Source organism: Ambystoma mexicanum, chromosome 12 (genome assembly GCF_040938575.1).
Source record: "Ambystoma mexicanum isolate Mex_15411 chromosome 12, UKY_AmexF1_1, whole genome shotgun sequence".
NCBI classification, from domain to species: Eukaryota; Metazoa; Chordata; class Amphibia; order Caudata; family Ambystomatidae; genus Ambystoma; species Ambystoma mexicanum.
Window position 1 is genome coordinate 1,242,662,260 of NC_090936.1, and position 25,053 is coordinate 1,242,687,312.

At 49.5% G+C, this 25,053-nt stretch overlaps 1 protein-coding gene across 2 annotated transcripts in view; it reads left to right on the plus strand.

The window, feature by feature from the left end:
* Positions 1-25,053, plus strand: part of PAH (phenylalanine hydroxylase) — a 418,172-nt gene that overhangs the window by 333,475 nt on the left and 59,644 nt on the right. For both annotated transcript variants that reach the window (XM_069629925.1, XM_069629926.1), the window contains one exon: positions 5,889-6,085. In XM_069629925.1, coding sequence (XP_069486026.1) covers positions 5,889-6,085 — 197 coding nt within the window. The remainder of the gene's footprint in view (positions 1-5,888; positions 6,086-25,053) is intronic.

Here is a 25,053-nt window from a genome sequence, read left to right on the forward strand (position 1 = left end):
ACACATGGCTGCCTTCATCTCAGGACCCGGGGTCTGGGCCCTTCCCTCCTGTCGCCACTCTTCCAAAACTAGAGGGTTTTGCCCCCCGAAGACCTCCACCCCTCCTCCGCATTCACCCCCGGAGTCACTGCTGCCTGTGCTGCTTACAATACCAGCAGTGGCAAAGCCAGCAGGTTTGGCTTGTGTGTGGGTAGCGCACAGCCCTTTGCCAGGCACCGTTATCATGTTCCAGATGTGCCCATTTTATGGGCAGGTAGTGCCATTATGGCAGTGCCTGGCAAATGCCTACCCCATGCCTACTCAAAAGGTCCACGCTGTTGACTTTTCCATTCCTGGTTTCAGCAGGAATTCAATGCAAGGAATAGATGCAAGGTCACACATACTGCGTACAAATCAGGAGGTTGAAGGCACACTTGGTTGAGACAGTTTGATTACTGCTGGAGCTGGTTTTTAGCTGCGGTTACGCCATTATCTTTCAGGAGGCTGCTGGGAAAGCAAACACACAGACCTAAAGTGATCCGGGAGGTGTGTTACTTGGGAGAGATAGAGGGTGGGAGTTGCCGCAGCGAGTCCATCGGTGGTCAAGGGGTGAGGGAATAATCAAACCGCACTCGAGTCGGACTGTCCCTCCTCACATCCCTCCTCTCTGGTATCTTTGCGTCCCAGGACAATAGATTTGCCTTATAAACAGCGCTTTCAGCACCCCCTAGCAGCCCAAACTAAAAAGGTCCCTCCAACACGTCTTACTCTGTACCCGTAGGCACAGTCCAGAGAGTTAGGGGCATTGCCAGAAATGTGCGGCAGTGCCCAAAGTCCACGTGCACGTATTTATCTATATAGCGTGTGTAGGTGATGTACAGCTAGAAAGCAAGCGCGCTCATTATTAGACTAGAGGGCAGGATTGTCTTGCCAGCCTTTGCTCCTCATTTCTCTGTGAAATTGATATGATATGATAGTTTATTTATATAGCGCCTATACACAATGTGTTTCAAAGCGCTTCAAGGCAAGGGAGGGAACTATGCAAAATACAATGACATTCTTACAGACCATGAACAGTAAGGATGTGAAATTAACTATCGTACTCAGCCTGACGACATTTCATATAGTGCTGGAGAGGGGTACGGGGGGAATAAGTAAGGGGAGAGGGGGCAGGGGGTGGAGACAGACGAGGTTGCTATCATACTAGGTCCAGGGACAATTCTGATAGATTAAGTGGAAAATTCTGATAGAGTAAGTGCATGGAAGAAAGTAAGGGGAGGAGGGGAGGAGATAGGAGAAGGGAGAGGGGAGAACAGAGACTAAGCAGTCAAAAAGAGTGGAGAAGCAAGAGGGGAGAGCAAACACAATTGCAGAAGTCAGTAGTAACACACAATGTTGCAAGCCAGGATACAAGATGAAGATGGGAACAGCATGATTCAGGGCCACCATGAGTACAAGATGCAAAGGAAGTCCAGCATGAGAGTTGAGAAAGGGTGACGCACCGTGAATGAATGAAGTCCATAAAAGTCAAATCCAGCATTGGCCACAAGACAGTGATGGTGAAACCAGAATGTATCAGGACAGACTCCTGTGTGCGGGAAGGGGGGGGCACAAGGGAACAACACGGGGGGACCAGAGAGGGTGGGGATGGCTGGTGGGGACAGAGGGGGTAACACATGTTGGTGCATGCTTACCTGCTGTCTGAGCAGGGGGTCGGGCGGACGCCCGGGCGAGATTCGCCTTTGATCTAAGAGTTAAGACAGAGACGTCATTTCACCAAAATGCATGGGGTAGCTGAAGTGACATCCCATGACCCTTGACCTCTGATAACCTCACATAGTATTGGATGACTTTGCCAGAGTGCAGTCAGTAATCAGATGCGCAGCTGAGCAGTCAGGCTATGTGTTGCCTATGCAAACACGTTTCACATGGCTGGCAATGCTTCCATGGTAGGGCATATCCCCTGGTTTAAGTTGCTAAGCAAGCTGTCCTATGGCAGAGTCAGCAATGGTTTGGTCTAGTTTCAGCACTTTTGCTCATTGCTACCCTTTGCTGTGAGAGTCCTTATTCCAGCCACCGGAATGCCCACACTGCCTGTATCACTTTTGTCAATGTATGTATGCTTTGCAGGGTGAGCTCCCTCTCGCACCCTGTGTCCCCTCGCACCACCTGATAGGATGTGTATTTCCGTAAGCTGTGTTGGGTTCTAGCTCACTCTCACCCCTTGGAATCTTTCACCGTGCAAGCGAGGCACAGAATAGTGTTCCCGAGCTTGGTAATGTGAATGGTGCAAGGTCACACTGTGCAAGGCAGGACACGGGGCAGACGTGTCTGCAGGTCAGGAGTATATTGGTGCACTGGTGGAGCGTTGGGTGGACCCCAGTACCATTACCTGGTGTTGCTAGATGGCAAGATGGGCACACGTAGGCATCGCTTTGTGGGGGCCTAGTCTGACCTGGAATAGTAAGGAATCAGGAGGGAGGTAAATTGGCAGAGCTGTTTGTGGGTCTCGGTCCTGTCATGGTGGGGGGTGGGATTGTGCATTTACAGAACTGGCTCTTAACCCCCTGACACTGAAGTGGTAGCTGCTGCCAGCAGGTCTATGGAATGAAATCACAGGGGGCTGCTTAGGGTCGAGGCCTCTGGCAGAGCTGTGTATCGCACTAGTGCCATGCATTAACAATGTGTGATTAGAATTGGCCATGACTGAGGCAGACATCCGAAGTAACAATAAGGGGGAGGAAAGGGGCCCTCTGAATGAATATATGCAGGTCTCAGGACTGGAATGTGAGGTGCCTGCATTGAGCTCAGTACTGGAATGTGAGGTGTTGCATGCCTGCATTGAGCTCAGTACTGGAATGTGAGGTGTTGCACGCCTGCATTGAGCGCAGTACTGGAATGTGAGGTGTTGCACGCCTGCATTGAGCGCAGTACTGGAATGTGAGGTGTTGCACGCCTGCATTGAGCTCAGTACTGGAATGTGAGGTGTTGCACGCCTGCATTGAGCGCAGTACTGGAATGTGAGGTGTTGCACGCCTGCATTGAGCGCAGTACTGGAATGTGAGGTGTTGCACGCCTGCATTGAGCGCAGTACTGGAATGTGAGGTGTTGCACGCCTGCATTGAGCTCAGTACTGGAATGTGAGGTGTTGCACCGCTGCATTGAGCGCAGTACTGGAATGTGAGGTGTTGCAAGCCTGCATTGAGCTCAGTACTGGAATGTGAGGTGTTGCACGCCTGCATTGAGCTCAGTACTGGAATGTGAGGTGTTGCACGCCTGCATTGAGCGCAGTACTGGAATGTGAGGTGTTGCACGCCTGCATTGAGCTCAGTACTGGAATGTGAGGTGTTGCACGCCTGCATTGAGCTCAGTACTGGAATGTGAGGTGTTGCATGCCTGCATTGAGCTCAGTACTGGAATGTGAGGTGTTGCACGCCTGCATTGAGCGCAGTACTGGAATGTGAGGTGTTGCATGCCTGCATTGAGCGCAGTACTGGAATGTGAGGTGTTGCACGCCTGCATTGAGCTCAGTACTGGAATGTGAGGTGTTGCATGCCTGCATCCACCATGCAACATTCCCCTGCCTGTGCAGAATATTGTGGGTGCATCAGAGCAGGAATAGCTAGAGGTGAAGAAGGTCAGCCTGGGTTTAAGGCCCACGTGCACTGGAAGAACTGCATTGTGGCCCCTGTTGCTGGGACATTAGGGGCTGCTTAAGAACAGGAGGGGAGAGGTAATAACAGATGGGCGTGGCACCAGGTGTAACAGGGGGGTGCAGATTATAACTGAGTTGCATTTGTGGAACTGCATGTGAGTCACGGCCACGGTGCTGGACGATCAGTTTCTGCACACAGGTGGGAAAAAGATGCACTACCAGAACCGCCTGAAGCACCTCAACCATCCACTTATGCACCTCAGTCATCTGCCAATGCCCATAAATCACCCACCAGTGCACCTCAGCCATCCAACCATGCACGTCTACCATCCACCATTGCACAACAACCATCCAATGCACCGCAGCCAACCACCAATGCCCCGCAGCCATCCACCAATGCACCTCAGCCATCCAAGCATGCACGTCTACCATCCACCATTGCACATCATCCATCCACCAATGCACCTCAGCCATCCACCAATGCCCATAAACTATCCACCAATGCACCTCAGCCATCCACCAATGCACCTTAGCCATCCCCCAATGCACCTAATCCATCCACCAATGCACCTCAATCATCCACCAATGCACCTCCATCATCAACCAAGGTACCTCCATCATCAACCAATGCATCTCTACCATCCACCAATGCATCGCCATCATCCACCAATGCACCTCATCCATCTGCCAATTCACCTCCACCATCCACCAATGCACCTCTACATCCGCCAATGCACCTCTACCATCCACCGACCACCAATGCACCTCCACCATCCACCAATGCACCTCAGCCATCCACCAATGCACCTCATCCACCCACCAATGCACCTCAGCCATCCACCGGTGCACCTCAGCCATCCAACCATGCACGTCCACCATCCACCATTGCACATCGACCGTCCACCAGTGCACCTCAGCCATCCCCCAATGCACCTTAGCCATCCACCAATGCAACTCAACCATCCGCCAATGCATCTCCACCATCAACCAATGCACCTCACCCATACACCAATGCACCTCAGCCATACACCAATGCAACTCAAATATCTAACAATGCACCTCAGCCATCCACCAATGATCCCCCATCATCCACCAATGCGCCTCAACCATCAACCAATGCACCTCACACATCCACCAAAGCACCTCAGTCATCCAACAATGCACCTCAGCCATCCACTAATGCACCTCAAGCATCCACCAATGCACCTCCATCATCCACCAATGCACCTCAGCCATCCACTGGTGCATCTCAGCCATCCAACCATGCACATCCACCATCCACCATTTCACATCGACCGTCCACCAGTGCACCTCAGCCATGCACCCGCCATAATGCAGAAGTAATGTATATATTTTCTTTAGCTGCTCGTCCAAGTGTAACATTTGATCATATTCACTAGGATAAGGAACCGGCCAGAAGGGGAGGGGCTTGAGCAAAGGCCGGGCACAGGCCAGGGCGAGCATGAGGAGATTAGGACGGCAACCTGCAGATTGAGGTGGTTGGACAGAGCTCCGAGTACTTTGAGAGAGCAGAGGCCACGCGCACAGCAGTGAGACGGTGGACACATTAGTTTGGGAAGATGTTTAACCCTATTGCCTTCAGGGCGTCTGTTTGGGAACTGATGCTATAAAATTCATTGGCTCAGAATTGAAGAGAGAGTCAATTTTAAGGCCATGGCGATTGTTCATAGATGTCTATATGGCAAGGCGCCTAGATACTTTAAAGAGAAATTCTCACTCTACACACCTAGGAGAAACCTTAGGTCAGCCAACATAGGCCTTCTAGCAATCCCAATGGTTAGACGAGCAGCAGGTGGAGGCAGAGCTTTCCCGGTCAGAGCAGCCAAGTTTTGGAATAGCCTCCCAGGGAACCTAAGACTGGAAGGAAACCATAGCAATTTCAGGAAATTACTGAAAACCCACCTATTTCAGTAACCTCCTGATACCCTAGGGCTTTCCCCTAGGTATAATCAAGGTGAGCCTTGACCTCCCTTTTCTCTTCTCTGTTTTTTCCATCTTTCCATGCAAATCCTCCTTAGGATGTCTCCGCGCCCTGATGCCTGCGGGCTGTCGGCGCGTTATAAACACATAGAAATAGAAAATGGTTGCCGGCCCCACCCTCCAAGTTGCTGTGGCTGTGGTCACTGAATGATGTTCGCGGGGCAGTGGGCGTGGCACTGGGGGCTCCAGGATGGAATGAGTGGCTGCCTTTTCATCTCTCGGTCATTAACGCTCATATTTTCCCTGGGTGCAGTGGGCAGCCGATCCCTCACGTGGAATACACCGAGGATGAGAAGAAGACCTGGGGGACCGTCTTCCGGGAGCTGAAGACCCTGTACCCCACGCACGCCTGCTATGAGCACAACCACGTCTTCCCACTGTTGGAGAAGTACTGCGGGTACAACGAGAGTAACATCCCGCAGCTGGAGGAGGTCTCCAACTTCCTGCAAAGTAAGTGGTAGCCAATCACACTCCTGCTCTGCATCGAAACTAGCCTATTATTGCCCCAACTATGAGGAGGTAACTCGACCTTTGACCCTAGCTTACCGGCCAGTAGCCTTCTCTCTGGGGTCTACAGGTGCGGGGGTCAGAGGTACTCAGTACGTTGCACCAGGAAGAGTAACTAAACAAACCAAACAGTCATGATTGTGTACTTGCAAAGGCGTTCTTAGAAAACTCACAACGGTTCATTTTGGCGAGAATTGCCACATGCACAATAAAGGCAGGGACGTCATTTCACCAAAATGCCAGGGGTAGCGGAAGTGATGACATCACAGGAAGTGATGTCATTTGACCCCCACCTCAAAGTGACATCACGGGAAGCGATGGAACACAACCTTTCACCCCTTGTCAAAACAGGAAGGGACTCACATATTGTTCCTAAGAACATTACGAAAAATATGGTTGCGATGTCACCATAATGCTATATACATTTCATACAAGAATGGATCACCATATGTATCGTTAATATCAGTGTGTATAGGACTATATTACCAAATTACTGTGAATGCAAGCAGACGTCCAAGGCCAAATGATAATATGTTATTATATAGCACTTACGCTTAAGCGCTTTATAGAGATCAAACATACATACACTATCACCCAACCTGTGTTGGTACTCATTTATTGACCTCAGAAGGGTGAAAGGCTGAGTTGAGGTGTTTAAGAACAGACTAAATCAGTGACTCACCCCCTGAAGTGTGCCTGAAATAAACCCTTAATGAGTCTAGCAATTACTGTATAGAATTCCAGAAAGACACATGATGTGTTATTCCTGTTCTTTCTTATTTAGGATCACTGCTCAAAGTGATACAATTGTGGAACCTGTCTTTTTTTTGTAAGGGGCCTCAACATGAATGTCAGGCACTCCATAAATGAAGAGCCACATGACTCTGGCCACAGCCCAGGATCTTACATTTTAAAAAAAGTAAAAAATCAATAAAAGTTTTTAAACAAATCTTTTTTTTCTGGGGGTAACAAGGGAGACCACAGGGGTCGCAACTGCGACCCCTGGCGACCCCAAATGACGTCTCTGAATAAAGGCAAGGTACAGATGTGACAATTCTCCCGCACTGAGTGATTTACCCTGAATTGTTTCTGTATTCAAATTGTGAGTGAAAACTGTCATTTTGTCAAAAAAGGTTCCATTGGAAAATGTCTTTTCAGATTTGTTGAATGTTTCCTCCCTTTCTATTCAGGGATGAGGGATGTATGTTTTATTGAACACATTGGCTTTGACCTTTGCTAAAGAAAGAACTTGTTTGTATTAAGGAGAGTTGACAGGGCCTAAACACACTTTTCCCAAGGCAAAGATGTAAGCACTGGCTGGGGTGCAGTGGTGGAAATGAAAGAAATGTGAAGGGGATCCCACAAGGGCCAGGGGAGGAGTTTGGAGGAGGGGCGGCGTTCAGAGGTGAAATAGTAAAAAAATTGAGAAATGACTTTCATGGCTTGAAAAGTATGCACAGAATAGTATGTGTGTGTATCTTACTGTAATGTGTGCACCTTGCAAGCCATCTTCTCAAGACTACTGTTTGGGAAAGGCAATGATCACTGGGTCCCCAGTTTTGCGGCTCGATAATGTACTGCTCTGTGTGCACAGAGTGCTCTGTGCTCTCTCACAGGGTCTTTCACCCTCACCGAGCCTGGGGGTTGTCCTCGGCAGGGGAGTATCCAGCATTGCAAGAGTGGGAGGGTGGTGAGCCACGGAAAAAGTCATGTTCCTCCCCTACCCCACCAAATGCTGTGCGCGCAATTCCATCCGTTCTCATTTGCGCCCCCAAGCCGGCCACCCCCCACCCAAATCTCCTTTTTTGGTAACATTCGTGGCAGAAGGCATTTTCACACAAAAGAAAAGGCATAATCATTACAGATGCAGGAAACTCATCTATAGAGGGCTCTGTCCAGGCACGCTGGGGCAAAATACAGACAAACCTCCTAATGTGCACATGGAAGGCACCAACAGAAGTGACTTCACAGAAAAGGCCATTGCAGGGAGCATCATCAGTCTTTGATACTTGGAGGCCCCATGGAAGTGACTTTAGAATAAGTTGCCATAATTAAGCCAAGCGTCCAACAACTTTGTGGTGCAAAATATCTAAATTGCACTATTATTATAAATGGAGCAACTCTATAGTCATTAGGCTTTTTAAAAAAATAATAGCAATATATATTAATATAAGCTATGAAGTGAATCACTTACTGAGGTGCAGATAAAACAAAGGGCCTCATTACGAGAATCCCGCTAAAAACGGGCCCATTACCTGCATGGAGTAAGTAGTGAGTCCGTGCTCGTATGACGCCGCTAATAGCATCTGATTACGAGTGCGCGAGCACGCGCAAACCCCAATGCCGGTAATGGTCATACTGCCATGCCGCTAAAGGCCCTCCATCCCCCAATAGCGGCATCACAGGACCCGCCGATACCGCCTCCCCCTAGGAGGCACCCCTTAATACCGACCCGGTAACAACATCATGCTAATACCGGGCTCGTAATACCGGACCCGGAAGTAACGTCATCGCGTCGGAACGGGAAATGTGCCGGCAGCCATCTTTAAAAACACAATCCATTTCAATCCTCCCAAACCACCAGTGTTGCACAGGAGAGACCAGGGCCTTCCAAAACAACATGTCTAAGTCAACCAGAAAATCCAACCCCCGCCTGCGCAAGAAGCGTTTCTCTGATGAGGAACTTAACAAGTTTCCAGACACCATTGCTGCCCGTGCTGATGAGATTAACACCCATAACATCAAAAGGGAGGCGTAGCAGAGGAAGAAGGAGATATGGGAGGAGGTAGCCTGCAAGGTATCTGCAGTCGCCACCACCCCACGGACAGTCAAAGATTGCAAGAAAAGGTAGGATGACCTCCGCCTTAGGGTCCGCAACATCCTGGCCAGCAATCGGAGGGAGGCCATGGCCACAGGCGGGTGTGCCCACTGCCCGACCAAACTAATGCTCTGGGAGGTGACATGCAGTACTCCCATCCAGATGGAGTCTATCGAGGGTTTGCGGGGAGATGGAGACGGGTGCTGCAACATCTGGAGATGGAGGTGAGGGACCCTGCAGACCCCGGTAGGGCAAACCATGACGTAACACAAGTGATGTGGAATAGAGCCTAGGCAAGGCAACGCATGTCCCAACACACACACATCAACATATCCATGTCCAGATGGAGGCCCAAACCCTGCCACACTGAAATGCATGCTGAGTGCCAATCCCATTACCAACATACACCCAACACACAGGGACCATTCCCATGTCATACATCACGCAAACCCCAATACAACGGCATGCCACCTGGCATGCAGCATTGCCGAATTGAGACGTCATGGCTAATGCCAAAATGCCCACCTTCATACTACCCTGTGTGACACGCCTGTAAAATATGAATGCATGAGAAATGACAAACTCCACAGCACCATCTCTTGCACCTGGCATGTGACACCATCAGCAATGCCCTGCATCTCTTCTCCCTCCCACAGGTACGGGTGGAGAAGATGGCAGTAAGGACCCAGCCACAGGGCCATCCACGTCCCGGGCCAAACCACCTGGCACTGGCAAAACCACCTCCGGGGCAGCATCGTGGCCCACAGTACAAGCCAGGGTGAGTGCACAGGCCATGCTGGTATACGAGGGCCCCACAGCAGCAGATGAGACTGCAAGCACAGAGCTGCCAACAACAGTGGAAGGGGAGGCCAGTGGCACCCATTCTGCTGCAACAAGTTCAGTGGGTGAGGCAGCAGCCACGGCCCCACTGAGTGACATTGACATCAGAGCAGAGGAGTATGTGGACCAGGAAGGTCTAATCCATGTGGCATGTCCACACACTCCAGCCCCCCGTCCAGCCCCAACCCTACACTCAGGCCACACTCTCCAGCCCCATTGCGGATCCTGCACTGCACAGTTCCGACCTCAGAACCACCTCCGAGGCCAGTCCTGCAAATGCACGCCCGGCCGCAGCACCCTCAACCTCTGCTGCTCCCACTGACTTTGAGGCATGGCTATCAAGGATGGAGGCAAGGCAGGACTCCATGCTGGAACTTGTTTGCCAATATGTGGCTGATGGAGAGGACACAAGGCGAGAGATTGCACAGGCCATTGCAGGGAACACTGTCGCCATAAATGCCTCTGCGGTCATGATCCGTGACAGTCTGGGGGGCGTCACGCAGGTCCTGACCGCAATACTGCAACACATGCATCAGTAACAACCGGCACCAGCCGTGCCAATCACTACGGCATCCACCCCATCCACCACACCCGCATCCTCGGCACCCTCCAGCCCTGTGCGACTGACAAGGCGGAGCGCGAGGCAGTCTGAAATGCTGGACATTGTTTATTTCGTGTGTATTCATTTTATTCATGACAGTGAACAGTGCCCAACTCCCCACATACCCTGTGTGCATTTCCACATGGACCCAGTGCTGAGTGTAGCTCTGACACATTTCCATCAACGTTCCTGTGGTTCAGAAGTATTCGTCAATCAGTGATTGGCATACAGCACGGCCATCTTGTGCATCACATACTGGCAGGGGTGCTGCTCCTCCTCCATCATCGTCCTCATCATCCTCACCCGGTGCATGCATGTCAATGTCAGGTGGCAGTGGTACATTTCTCCGGATGCACATGTTGTGCAGCATGACACAGGCCATGGTGATCTTTGCCACCTTCTCAGGCCTATAAAGGAGTGCTCCACCAGACCTGCTTAGGCAGCAGAACCGCGCCTTCAACAGGCCAAAGGTCTGCTCAATCACAACACGGGTACGGGTATGAACCCGATTGTACTCCTCTTCATGGCTATTCCGCGGGTTCCGCACAGGGGTAAGTAGCCACGGCTCAAGGCATATCCTCCATCACCTGCATGGGAGTACAAAGAGGTCTGTGTGAGTCACTCTGAGCTGCCACCTTCAGGATTCACAGCCATGGCCGCAGCTATTTGCTGTTGACATGCACATGTCCCTGTACGTATGCAGAAATATTATTTAGATGCATTGTATACTGTAGTGTGGTGTGCTAGACTGGATGCCGTTGAACGGATGATGCAGGGTGATTACTTGCATGCTGATGCGGATGTACTGTGGATGCAGAACGATGTCTTGCCTCCCATGATTGCAGTGTATACTACTGTGTGCATAATCACACTAGCCACATTGGCACAGTTGCAATCATGTTTGGTCATGCATAGCTTGACATACCCATGGTGGCCTGGTTGTGCATCTTACATGTTGTCATTGACATACGGCATTGGTCCAATGTGTGGCAGTGATGTGTCATGTTCGGGTTGGGAGGTTCAGGTCTGGAGTATTTAGCTCTGAGTGCATTGTCCACTCACCGCCCATTCCCACCCTGGTGGAGTATGCATCCCCCCACTCCATAACCTCGATGCACTGCCATGGGCCAGTCAGGCAACTCACCAAGCAGCCAGGCACGTCGTCCAGCATGTCGCTCCATATGACGGGGTAGCGTGGAGTTACGCAGCACCATGGCATCATGTGTAGATCCGGGATATCGGGCGCATGTGTGATGATCTTGCTGGAGTCACATGTCATCTGCACAGTGATGGAGTGGTATTGCTTGCGATTGCCGTACACAGCCTCTAAGGCATGAGGGACTTCCAATTCAACATGGGTGCAGTCGAGGGCACCTACTCAAATGGACATGCCTGCCAGTCCATGGAAGCCTACTTTTGTGTTGGCAATCTCCTGGGCTGTCCGTGGTAGGGATATGTGGGTGCTAGCATGCTTCAGGAGGGCATCCAGCACTTGGGTCAGCATGCATGAAAAGAGTGGTTGTGATATGCCATTCAGTTGGCCCACTGTGTTTTGGTAGGTGCCTGTGGCCAGGAAGTGGAGCACAGACACTACCTTTAGTAGCGGGGGGATGGCAATGCGTATTTCAATGAGGCTGACAATGTCATCATGTATCATGTCCACAATGGTGGTGATGGTGTCCAGGTCCAAACGGTACAGGGTGTGGATCTGCTCAGGGGTTAGATTGAATGGAATGGGTCTGATGCGAGGGATTGGTGGCTGCCTACGAGGTACTACTGGCTGCACTGGTGGTAATTGCTGGCCCTGTCTCACCCTCCTTCTCCTCCTGTGTCTCCTCTGTGCTGCCTGTGGCTGTGGTTGTTGGTGTAGTTGGTGTTGTTGCTGTAGTTGTAGCAGTATAGGCATGTCCTCCAGCCCCATGATTGCAACAGCGAGTGGTATCATTTGGGTGTGGGAAGGGGTGAGGTGCGTGGGTGTACTCCTTTTATACTGGGACAGGCTCCATTGACTCCGCCTGTGGTGATTGTGTGCACCTGTGGCAGTTGCCTTCACTGCAGGTTGCTGTTTACAGGTGGTCTGTGATGCCTGTATGGCCGCCGTCATGCGGGCCATATTTTCTGCCTTCGGGAGGCCGGTAAGTGCATGCCCGTGTAACTTGTGATGTCCTCCTATTACTGGCATCCAGGTATTTCCTCCGCAAAGGAGCGCGTGTACGCATGCAAGCCGGTATGGAGGGGCACGGTACAGGCGGTGGCGGTATTGGTGGGTTGTCGGGTCGTAATGGCCTGGACCCGTTAACGATGCCGGTGATACCATTCCGCCTTCCTTTTTTCATTACCTCCATTCTCGTAATGAGTCCCACAGTGTGATTAAATGATTTGCCGAGGATCACACACTTTGGTTAAATGGTGAAAAGGGATGTGGACAGTTCAAGCAACTGAACACATCTTCCCAGGTTTAGCTGATACACGGCTTTATTAGGGTTTTGCTTTGCATTTCATGTGCTTAAATAAAACTTTATTTATAGCAATGCCTTGGAAGCAAGTAAACTAACTATACACTATATACATTGTCATAGAAATAAGTTGAGCAATACGAGTATGGTTATAGGTTTATTCTCCCCATCCTGCATTCAAAGTGAGCCTAACAAATACCCCTTGGGTTTTAAAGTCATTGTGGGTCATTACTACCTTGGCGGTAAGGGGTTAACAGCGCCGGTAATGGTGCCGGAGCCGTCAACCCCTTACCGCCCCAATACGGGTCTGCTCGCGGGACCCGCAAAGGGCGTCTGGTAAAACCAGCTGCCCTTAGCGGGTCTCGCTAGCAGACCAAGGAGCTAACAACAGGCCCGTTATTAATAGGCCCATTGTTAGCTCCCTCCCCATTCCCATTGAGCCCTATGGGGGCTCGAATGGGAATGGGGATGTACCGGGTCCGGGTTGCTTGAATGAGGAATTACCGGGTTCTCCAAGGTTGAAATGGCCCGGTAATTCCTCATTCAAGGAACCCGGACACGGTACCCAGTAAGGGGGTAACCATGCCGCAATTTGCGGCATGGTTACCTCCAAGGTTGTAATGACCCCCCTAGTCTTTATTTAGGAAAGGATGCAACATTATGCACACTTATCACTCATCCCCATTCCTAAAGGGACACAAGACCCTGCTAATAGTCCCCTCCCTCTCCCATCAGTGCCTAATGGGTCACATTCTAATATTCTGTTTACACAGCCTGTCTGATGCCCGGAGCTCCTTGGGACATTGTCCTGGCAACGGGACATCTCCACTATTCGGAAAAGGTAATGTCCTGCTGCCAGGACAATAACTGTGCTGATCAGGAATTGCTTGGGACACATTGTCTTGCCAGCGGGACAGCACAGTGCGCTCCACAGAGCACATTAGATCACATGCGATTGCACTGTTCACTGTTGGATGGGGCTGGGACAGAGGCAAGCCAGATCCCAAGATCTGTCTACAGAACTGATGCCAGATCTCGGATCCAGTGAGAGCCAGCCCATTATCCAGCTCTGGTGGGGTGCATATTTAGGGATGGCTGCCTGTGGTGGGCAGGATCCCAACCCCAAGGTGCACAAAAAAGCTGCCATATTGGCCCTGACGGAAGCGAGGGCCGTTACAGGGGCCTTTGGTGCAGCTAATGTCCTGCATCGCCACTCCCTTGGGTGCAAAGGCTGTCATCACCCAATGCGGTGCCAGAAGACTTTTCAATGAGGAACAGAGAGAAGAAAAAAAGATGCCATAGAGCAGGTGCACAGTGGCGCGTTGTCATGGAGACGCTGTCACGGTTTTATTACACGGGACACTCCAGCCAGGGACTCCTTCCCCGACAATGAATGTGGCGTACAATAAAGCGTTGTTTATTTTTAATAAACCACGGGTTCTTTTCTGTTTGTGTAGGCCTTCATCCTATCTCGCACCCAACCTGCACAAACACCCCGTGTCACAATGGACCAGGAATCAGGCCGGTGTGTCTCAATAAGATATGTATTCATTTATTATTTAATGAAAAAGGAAAATTAAACAATTTTACAGCCACTAATGTTGTGGTACACAATTGCACTAATATCTACAAAGCAATTAGGTTAAGATATCCTGTGACAATTCTCACAATCTTTAATGACAACACAGAAAAAGAGCAATTTTAGAAAGAGATAACACCGACGGTTTAGCACTCCCCCCTGCAACACTCACCCCCAAACATTAGCTAACTTGATTCTTTTGAAAGGAAGGCAGTGGCAAGGAGTAGGGATAGAGAGAGAAAATCGGATTTAGAGTAAAGCCCACCACCCCAAGATGAGAGGCCAGCAAAGAAAGTGAAAACCCGTTTTTTGAGTAAAACGGCAGCATTGGATTTTGATTATTAATCACAACGGCTCGGGGACAGAATTAAAGGACATTTGTGTTGCTTACAATTGAGGAGATAGGGAAGCTTAGCGACCACTTTTCAGCACACCAGGGCAATGTAGAAATAAAGTAGGAACTTCGGTTTTGTAAGGAAGCAAATGCAAAAGGAAAGATATAATGGCAAATGGAGATTCGTTTTACACAGGATTTACAATAATAGGCAGCACAAGGAAGGAGTTTAGCTCAGAATAGGAAAATCGGTTTCCACTGACAAGGACCGAGACACATAACAGATAAACTTTTAGGCAAAAAGGGATTGCTCTCAATGGGACTACAGTTTGGGTTTTTACAAGGACAGATGCAAATAGGAATTAATGGGGTGATGCACACAAAACACCGACAAGCTCGGTTTTCAGTTACAAGGAGACAAATTATTTTGAGGCAACACTTTAATGACTATAGTTATTAAAGAAAGACACCAGGCACAAGGTGGTTAATTTCGAATTTCAACCAACTTGTACCATCAATTTCAATGGGGGAATTAATTGATTTACTTAAAATATGGTGAGGATTTACACAGACACTGAGAGATTTACCAAAGAGAATATGAAAACATACACAGGATAAACACAGATTCTTCTATGGGAAGGTGACTGAATTACACTGGCAATTTGGGGGTTTCCATGGGGTCTTCAATGGGGGAATTATTAGGTGCAATGCTACAAAAAGGAAGGGCTTATGCAATTTAGGGTCTGGGGTTATTTGCTACTTACAAAGTAAGCCTTGTTTTTTTTCGATTCTGGAAAGCCAGCTGGATCTCAGGGCACTCTGGACAGCTAGGCAAGGGGTCTGGTCTCTGCACTCTCAAAGATGACATGGTTCAGTCGCCTCCTCTCTGTCCCCCTTCTCCTGTCTCCCTGGATTTTCTTGTGTTCTGACCTAGTACAGTCCCCCTTATATAGCACAAATGACATCACTCCCTTTACCATCTAGGGGGAGTACTCTGGAATTACCCATACTGCTCGGATAGGACAGGGTACCATTTCTCTCTCCGCCCCCTGGGCTGATTGGTTCAAGGGAAGAGAGCACCATCTGTCTATTTGCATTTATTATCCCTCTCTGTTCTCTTGGCCACTTTTTGACAAAAACACGTTCTGTCTCATAACTTCATAATTCTACTAGCCCCTGACATATGAATTAGATATGTGGTTTTAGTTGGTCATAGGGAATTAGGTAAGCCAATCGTCAACTCGGTACGATGTAGCATGGCCCGGTGGCACATTTTTCTCCTTTTCACAAAATGTATAATAGTTACAACTATGCAAATGATCAAGCATGTCCATAATTTAATTTTCCATCATTCCACCAATTGTCATATTTGTCCTATTTTTAGAACAGCCAGAAAAACGTTCTAACTGGCCATTTTGGTCTCTAAGGTCCTATAAAAGTGTACATTCTCTCTTTAAAACTGCCTGGAAATTACATAAAAACATAGCATAAAACGAAATTTTTTCTCCTTCCAATTGTTGTGAAAATGCTTAAAAATGAAATCAGTCCTTTAATGTCAATTGGGAGGATCTGTGGGAGGGGCGCTTCATCCCCCACAGCTGGTGTCCAGAGATTTTCATGACCCCCTTTGAAGTTGTCAGTTTGTTCTTGGTAGTGGGTGCAAGAAGGAGCTCACACCTCCTATTCAAGCTTTAGCCACACATGCTTTCTTTTAAACCCCTGAGCCCCTGCCTTCAAGTCTGGCAGAGCAGAGAATTATGATGCTCTCATTAACATAACATTTGACTGTGGGATGGTTCATTGGTAGGTGCGAATTCTAGTGAAAAGCGGGGCTTTTACTTGTGAAGTTTTCTTCCTTAGCCCAAACAGTTTTTTCCAGTATTATGAGCCTCTTCAAAGGTGACTGAAGTCTTGTGGGTGGAAACACAATGTACATTGCTTAGTAAACACCCCCACAGCATATTTCCCTGACATTTCAATGCGAGCAGTGCTATCTTTTCACTGTGGCCTTTTAAAAGTCATTTTCCTTTTTTACGCATGTGCAAGCCCTTTCTGCGTCTAATGTTTGAAATCCTATCTTGTCACAGGATTCTTTAATTTCTTCTTCTGGGAGTGGGTTTGGGGGGTAGGCCCCCTTCCACATGGTTCTCGGATTTGACATGAACAAAAGAACAATCCAAGCCATTTTTTCTTTGCAGCGTTTCAAGTGCTGCTGTTCAAGTGAAATGGAAAGCAAAGCTGTGCCGGGTTGTGATGTTGAAACAATTGCCCATCATGCGAATTAAAAGTAAAACAAGGCCGATTTTTGATGCAGTGCATAACCTCTTGTCATTCAGGTGAACGCAGGGCCATTTTTGGATTATAGTGTTCAACTGCTTCTCACTCATGTGACAGGCAAAGCACAGCTGTTTTTGGTGCAGTGTTTTAATGCAGTTTTTCAGGTGAAAGGGATTGCTGTCTAGGGCCTTTAAATACACCCCACAGATCCACCCTGCTCTTCCATGACTTTTTGTTGGGGAAGAGTAGGGCAGAGTGGGGTGTCCTTCGGCATAATTGTCCTTCATCAGAGAGTGGGCACTCCAGCACCTCTTCCATCTCTGGGTTGGGGGGTATGGGATGGCACCCCCTTTCCTTCCTTCTTTTGGGAGTGGGCACTCCAGTCTCCCCTTCCTTCTTTGGGTTGGAGAGTGTTGCCTGGCACCCCCTTTCTTCCTTCCTTTTCAGGTCCCTGGGGTCCTCTCCAGGCTGGAATTTACGGATGTTAGTTCTCCAATAGAAGATTAAAAAAAACAAGTTACAGTACTTTTTATAAACATTTTTTCCCAGAAGATTTACAAAGAATTTACAACGAAACCAGCTTGCAATTTTTAGTACAACATCAACTTTTCTTTTTCATTTTCTTTTCATTTTTACAATAACACCAAGAGAACACTCCCAGTAGACATTTTTAGCATGCACCTGCTAGGCAGGAGATGTTTGGAATATGGAGTATCAAGACCCTACACCCACAGAAAAAACAACTGAACTGTGGGAGTGGTCTGATCTTTTGGGAGTTTCCTGAATAACACTTTGCTGATGAAGCTTTCCTCACTATGTAGGCCTACTCTGATGAGAACAGCCCCCTCCCCTCATTTATCTGAATGGGGAGGAACAGCTGTTGAACCTTTCTCTGAATGTCAGACAAGCTTTGATCTGGTTTTTCATCACTTTTTATCATGGGATTTGGGTTTTCAATTTGTGGATCAGTATAAAATTTTAGGCTATTTCCTTCCAGTGTGGAATGCCACATGGAACTGGAAGGAAGGGTGATTTTCTGGAGTGGAGAAAGGTTCCCATCACCAGTTTGTTGTCCTACAGCAATTACTGTGATGTCGGGGACTTGATTGTTCCTAAAATGGAACTCAATTTTGTCAGACTGCTGCTCAAGCATGTGGCATGTGCCATTTAGGCTTACATATTTGTTGCTCTGTTTTTATTTTATTGACCGGTTAGTCTGGGTCCAGAGGACCTTGTTCACACAGTCTATTAGTGGAGACAACCTCCGCAGAAGGTCACTCCCTAAGAGACAAGGGGTTCCCTCTGGAGTAATGACTATGACCGGGTGTTTCACCTTGTGTCACCCAATATTGATCTCCAGATCCGCAGTCCCCTCGACGGGACTGTCATTCCCATCGAAGTTCTGGAGTTGTCCAGGAGGCGGTGTGAGGGGAATTTGGCAACTCTCCCCTCTTCCTGAATTAATTTTAAAATGAATTAAGTTGCTTAAATGCCTTTTTGGAAAGGAGGGTCGCTTGGGACCGGAATCCACCAGCACTGGAATTGCACACAGTCGGGGGCATAAAGCCTACCTTCTTTCTCCTCCAGGGGGAAAAGGAAATGGGCATTTTGGGCAAGCTGAGAAGTTAATTTCTTTATTTTGGACTCCGACACCATGGGATCTTAGCCAGTTTTCTGTGTCAGAGTTCAGGAATCTGTAAATAAAATGTGGCATTCTGAGATTTGGGGAGTTTTGAAATTGCCTTGTTCCTCTGATTCTGTGCAGTCCCCTTTTCCTGGAGACATTCACTTGAATTGGTTTGGGGGATTTGGGAATCCCCTTCTTACCTTGATTCTGTGCTGTCCCCCTTTTCCCGGAGACAGTCACTTGAAACGGTTTGGGGGATTTGGGAATCCCCTTTTCCCCCTGATTCTGTGCTGTCCCCCTTTCCCTGGAGACAGTCACTTCAACCGGTTTGGGTGATCTGGAATGCCCTTCTTCCAATGATTCTGTGCTGTCCCCCTTTTCCTGGAGACTGTCACTTGAGCCGGTTTGGGGGATTTGGGAATCCCCTTCTCCCCCTGATTCTGTGCTGTCCCCTTTTCCTGTAGACAGTCACTTGAACCAGTTTGGGGGGAGGATTCCGCATTCATCTCTGAGCGTGGCGTGTTTCGGTAATGGAGGAGCATGCGGCACAGGGCCTGCTCAATTGGCATTTCATCAATGGTCGCCTTCTGGATGGTTCTCTTGGTAGATGACATAAACCGCTCCACCATCCCGTTTGCTTGTGGCCACAACAGCGTTATCTGCTGGTGACTGAGCCCAGATGCCTCGCAAACCTCTGAAATTCGTGGCCTCTGAACGGCAGTCCATTGTCTGTTTTGACTGTGTTGGGGATGCCCCACTTGCTAAATACTTTGTCTATGACACCTGCGATCTGAGCGAAAGCCATGGGCGGTGTGCGTTTGACAATGGGGAATCTGGAGAATTCATCAATTATCAACAGGAGAAAGTCCCCTGTCTCGAAAGTGGCCCATACAAATCCATCACAACTCCTTTCCACACTTCTTTGGGGATGCATGTCGGTTGCAAAGGAAGTGGTGGGTCACTTTTGGCTGCCCATTGCCATGGGAGGCAGCTCCTCGCTATGTCTTCCACCATTGCGCCCATGAGTGGGAACCACACCGATTGCCAGAGTAGATTTTTGGTTTCCTCTACCCCTCGGTGCCCTTTCTGTGCCAGCTGCACCAATCCTCTGCGGAGGGAGGATGGGATAACTATTCGGCATCCTCTCAGTAATTTCACCTGTTCGGACACTGCCAGTTCTGCGCTGACCTTTGACATGCGTTCCAGTTCTAGCTTGTTGACTCCCTCACACTGGCGCAATAGTCTCTTGTAGTTCCTCTATTTGCTAGATACAGTGAGTTCCATGACCCACCTGGTTGACGGGTCGACATGTGTTGCCCTGGCTATATCCTCAGTGGTGAGTGAGGGTGGTAGGGCCTGTTTTGCGATGTAGCATAGATATTCTGCATCACCCTCACTTTGCGATAGACCTGTCATTGTTGGGTGCCTTGAGATGTAGTCGGGCAGATTGCTGTCTCCTCCTGGTCGGTGGACGATTGTATAGTCGTATTTCTGGAGGCAGATTCCCCATCTTTCAATCCTGTGAGGCATTTTTGTTCTCGGCTTGCCAAACAGTGAAAGGAAGGCCTGGTGATCTATCACGAGCATGAATTTCTTACCAACCACGAAGTGGTGAAAGTATTCACACGCCCACACTGCCGCTAGGCTCTCTGTTTCTGCATGCGAATATGCACTCTCTGTCTGCGATAGGGATCGGCTTGCATACGCTGAAACACAACTCGTGGGGGTATCTGGCCTCTCACATTGTGCCAGGATGGCTCCCAAGCCAACTGGGCTGGCGTCAACCACCAGTTCTGTGTGCCATCTTGGGTTGAAGTATGCCAGGTGTGTCACAATAGCCAGTTCTGTTTTGATTGCATCGAACGCCTTCTGGCACTCTCTTGAGCACCTGAATGTTCGTTGTTTCATAGGAACCGTCGTAGTGGCTCTGTGGTGATGGCATATTTCTGTAGATATCGAGCGCAGTACCCTGCCACCCCTAGGAAGGAACTGATTTCTCCCACATGGGTAGGCTCCTGTAGCTCATTAACGGCACGCACCTTTTCTGGATCAGGCTGCATTCCTTCCTCCGAAAAGATGTGGCTGTGGAACCTCAACTTTTCCCTGCTGATGTGCATTTGTCGTAATTCAGGGTGAGCCCTGCTTTCTTCAGGATTTCGCACACCTCTAGTACTGCTCGATCATGTTCCTCTTGCGTGGTGGATATCGTCCGAGGAGTTAAATGCCATTTTGACAGGGAGAAGCAGGTGCCTGATGGTCTCCTGAAATATCTCAGCGGCAGAGGAGATCCTGAAGTTCAACCGCTTGCAACTGAAGAGGCCATCTTGGGACCCAAATGTTGAAATCCCTCAGGAATCAGTGTGCAGCTCCAACTGATGATACCCCTGATTGAGGTCCAATTTCGAACATTTTGTTGCACAGTTTAGGCTGACAGTCATGTCCTCTATCTTGGGCCCCGGGTGTCTCTCTCTCTCTCTCTCTCTCTCTCTCTCTCTCTCCCCCTCTCTCTCTCACTCTCTCTCCCGGGGGGTAATCACCACTCTCATATCAACACAGAGGCGAAGTCTATTGCCTTCCTTGGGCACCACTACCAAGGGTGATATTCACAGTCTGGGTCTCGTCGCACATTCATTCAATGATATTGTTGTCCAAAAGCTGTTGTAGTTCACGTAACACAGCGTCCTGTAGGTGGAACCCCACCATTCATGGGTGTTTCGGGACGGGCTTGATTTGATTGTTTATGTGAAGTTAATAACTGTTACCTTCAATTTAGCCAGTCCTTGAAACACTATGTGAATACCGCTGGGTGGCATGTGGACCCATTACCACGCTGGCCTCTGCTGCATATCACTATGTCGTCTTCATTGAAGTGAATGACAATCAGGCTGAGTGCTTTCGCTGTGTGATTGCAGATTAGACATTTGCCTTGGACTGGGCTTTGGTGAATGTGGATGGTGGTGTCGATCATATTCCCTTTGATGGAGATTTTTTTTTTCAAATTGACCTATCATTGCGAGTGGTACACTGGCTCCGCAATGAAAGCTTCTTGACTTGGACGGTATCAGCACTTGGGTGTTCCCTGCAAGCAGGAATTCTTGTTCTCCCTTAATGTTGACGGTTGTCCCAGTGCCAGTAAGGAATGTGTGTGTGACTGCGTCCATCATCACCAGAACCCTGGGCACCCCGATGTTGTCTTGTGCCCCCAGAATGAGGTTTACAAATTAGTCAGGGTATTCAGAGTCTTGGCCATATGAGAATTTGTCCCAGTTGGCGTATGGGTCATCCGGATAACCGCAGGCATCCCCGTAGTATTCTGACCATGCCAGCGGGTCGTTTACAGGGGTTTCTCTGTATTCCAGTCCTTGCTCCATTGCTCTCACCATCATCCTTGGCTGTTGTGCGTAGGACTGGGTCTGCTTCCACTGTAGGAGCTTCTGGACTGGCCTGTAAGGCTGTCTCCAATTAAATTGTGCCACCTGTTGCTGGTGTGTCAGACAGCCGGAATGGCCTCCATTCTCAGCAGACCGTCTGGATGTGTCCTTCTGTCCCGCACCTGGAGCACCGCAGGGTCATCGCTGGTCATGACCCTGCATGGGGTAATAACTGTCCGCACTGGTAGCACAGTGTCGGGGGGCATGGCTCCAGTCTCGTTTGCGAGTGTCCTTCCCTCTGCGGTCCTCTCGGTGGTGTCTGGTGGTCCATAGAACTTCTTTGTCACAACTGTGTTGTCTCTGTCTGTTTTCTTTTTAGGGGTTTCAATCTCAGAGGCCTGTATCTCCACCCTCTTGTGTACTCTTGCCATCTCTATTACCTTGTTGATTGGTAAAGGCTTCTTCAGGAGTTGTTTTTGGAGTACTGAAGACAGGCACCCTCCTATGACGCAGAGCCAGATCGCTTTGTCATCTGAAAAAGTTGACAAGTGGCGGTGGACCAGCTTTTGGTGAAGCCGTGTGATGAATTTCTCCACCGTCTCATGAGATGCTTGACGGCATTGGTTGAACACATAGCGTTCATAGTCCCTGTTTGGTTGTATCACCAGCTTCTAGCCTAGGGCATCCACAAGGGATGTGTACATGTCCCTGTCTTCAGCTGGGATGGTTTTGATGATGCTATTCGCCTCTACCCGCTAAATTCGTGAAGATGTCCTTCAGTACCGGTGACATTTCCTCCCCGCCGCCTTAATGAAACCAGCAAAGTCTTCCACTCATACCGTCCATCTGAGTCCTCAGTCTGACTGTGGCTGAAGGCTGAATGGGGCAGGCTTCCTCAGAAATGTGACGCTGCCTGAAGTGTGTAGCGGACGTCTTGTCCTCCTGCCTGGTCTACCATGGACGCTGTTATTAAGTCACCCTGGCATGTGTCAAGCGTTTGGTCTCTTCTGCTGTTGCCGGGTTGTGCATGTAGATGCACCCATCCTGTGACATGGGGGAGCTGCTATGCACAAGAGTAGGGCGTGGTCATATGCTTTGCCTTGGTCCTGCACCACAGTCTGTGTTGGCCCTGTGTAGTTGTCACCTGTTTGATTGCTGTGGTTCTGGCCTCGCTCCCCCTGTTGTTGAAATGGGTGAGGGCTGGGGCTGTTGGGTTTCCACAGATTGTCTGTAGGTTGTTCTCTCTTGCCTGCACAGCGCCTTCTCCCGCTTTCCCTTTTGTCTGAGGCGTTGGTGGGCGGGACGTACTGCCGGGTTAGTAACGGTGCTGGTGTTCAAATTCAAAGGTGCGCAGGCCACGTCCTTCAGGCCTGTCTCCTGCCTCACTGGACCTGCAAGGTGTACTGAATCATCAGCGGTCTCTGCAACTGCAGGGGTGCCAACACGGGATGCCCGAAAGGATGCTGGCTCCGTGACGCAGTGAGAATGGGCCCCAGCCCAAAGGACGCTGTGTGGCGGTCAAGGACTGAATGGTGCACTCAGAAGGACGACGCCTCACCACGCCCGAGTGAAGGAGGCTTGATGGGCTTCTTTTATCCTTGTCGCCAGTTGTTATAATCTTGCCTGCATCATACATTTACTCAAGGATGACAGGAGACGTCTTGTCTTCAACCTAATTTATTCTACAGTTCCGCCTCTTCCTCCTCGAGGTCCCTCCTCTTCCTCCTGCGGTGTCCCGTCTCTGTTAACCCTCTCTGTGCTGCTGCCTCCTTCCTTTCAACAACAACCAGCAGCCAAAGGTCCATGACTGCAACCAATGAAACGTTATGAATTCCTGAGCCGTGATCTCAGCTCTCCAGCCATGGAGCTTTCCATGGTAAGTATGTAATGTATACATTGCAAACCTGGCTAGGAAGCCAAGTCACGCTGCACACACGGTGCGGTGCAGGGATTGCTATGCGGGTAGCAGGTGAGGCGGGACCACGGAGTGGACTGCAGAGGAGGAGGATTAGGGGCCACTGGCTAGGGGAGAGTGGTAAGGGCTCGTCCTAAGGATAGAGGGGGATACAGGGAAGGTTGGAAGGCCACCCCTAAGACTTGAAGGGCATCTTCAGGAAAGTCTATTAGACTTAAAATAGCAATGTTTAAATGGACTCCCTCCAAACGTCAATGGAGGAGCCTGCAAGGAGCCGAGCACCAGGGACCCCCTCCTACATGAAACTAGCTCCCTGGGGAAGAACGCTAACTAGGAATCCCAGGACACACCCGGCTGCTAAACATCAATCACCTGCCAAAGCACCCAGCTCACCTGACTGCCTTAATAGCGCCGCCTGCAGGCAGATGCTGGCGACTGCAGTCCAAAACCATAAGCAATCCTGTCACAACTAGAGGGGTGTAGGAGAAAGTGAAGAAAGACTCAACACCCTGCAGGACGTGCACCAAGGTTAAAAGGTGCCTCAAAGTCTCACATGGGTGCAGTCGTAAGTCAGAGTCTGAGGATTTCCAAACAAAGGCGTGAAGCTTCATGGAGCATGGCACCCAGCACCCAGCACTACACCCGCTCGTGCCCCAAGATGACCAGAACTCTGGTTCAAGGGGTGGAGCTGAGGACTATATACAGGAAGGGGAACCTGAGAATGGAAATAACGCCCCCTTGTGAATCAGATGTATCCTCCTATGGCGTGGCACGCTCGTGGAGACCTGTAGTTAACAGTTCTCTTACTCCTTGGCCTTATGGAGGGAGTTCCAGGTGCACCAGCATCACTGAGCGCAGCTGACGCGTCCCTCAGCAACGTCATTCCTATATAGCGCTATCGTCTCAAACACCCATCAGCACACACACAGATCTATCATGCACCATTCCTATCACACCTTTTCTATCCATGAAGACTGAGGCTAAGTGGGGAGATAGAATGGAAGAGTTAGGATTGTTGTGTGGTACAAATAGGGTGGACGAGTACTTTGTTGCATAGAAATGGAATTAGAGGAATTCTGTCTGAACTAAATCC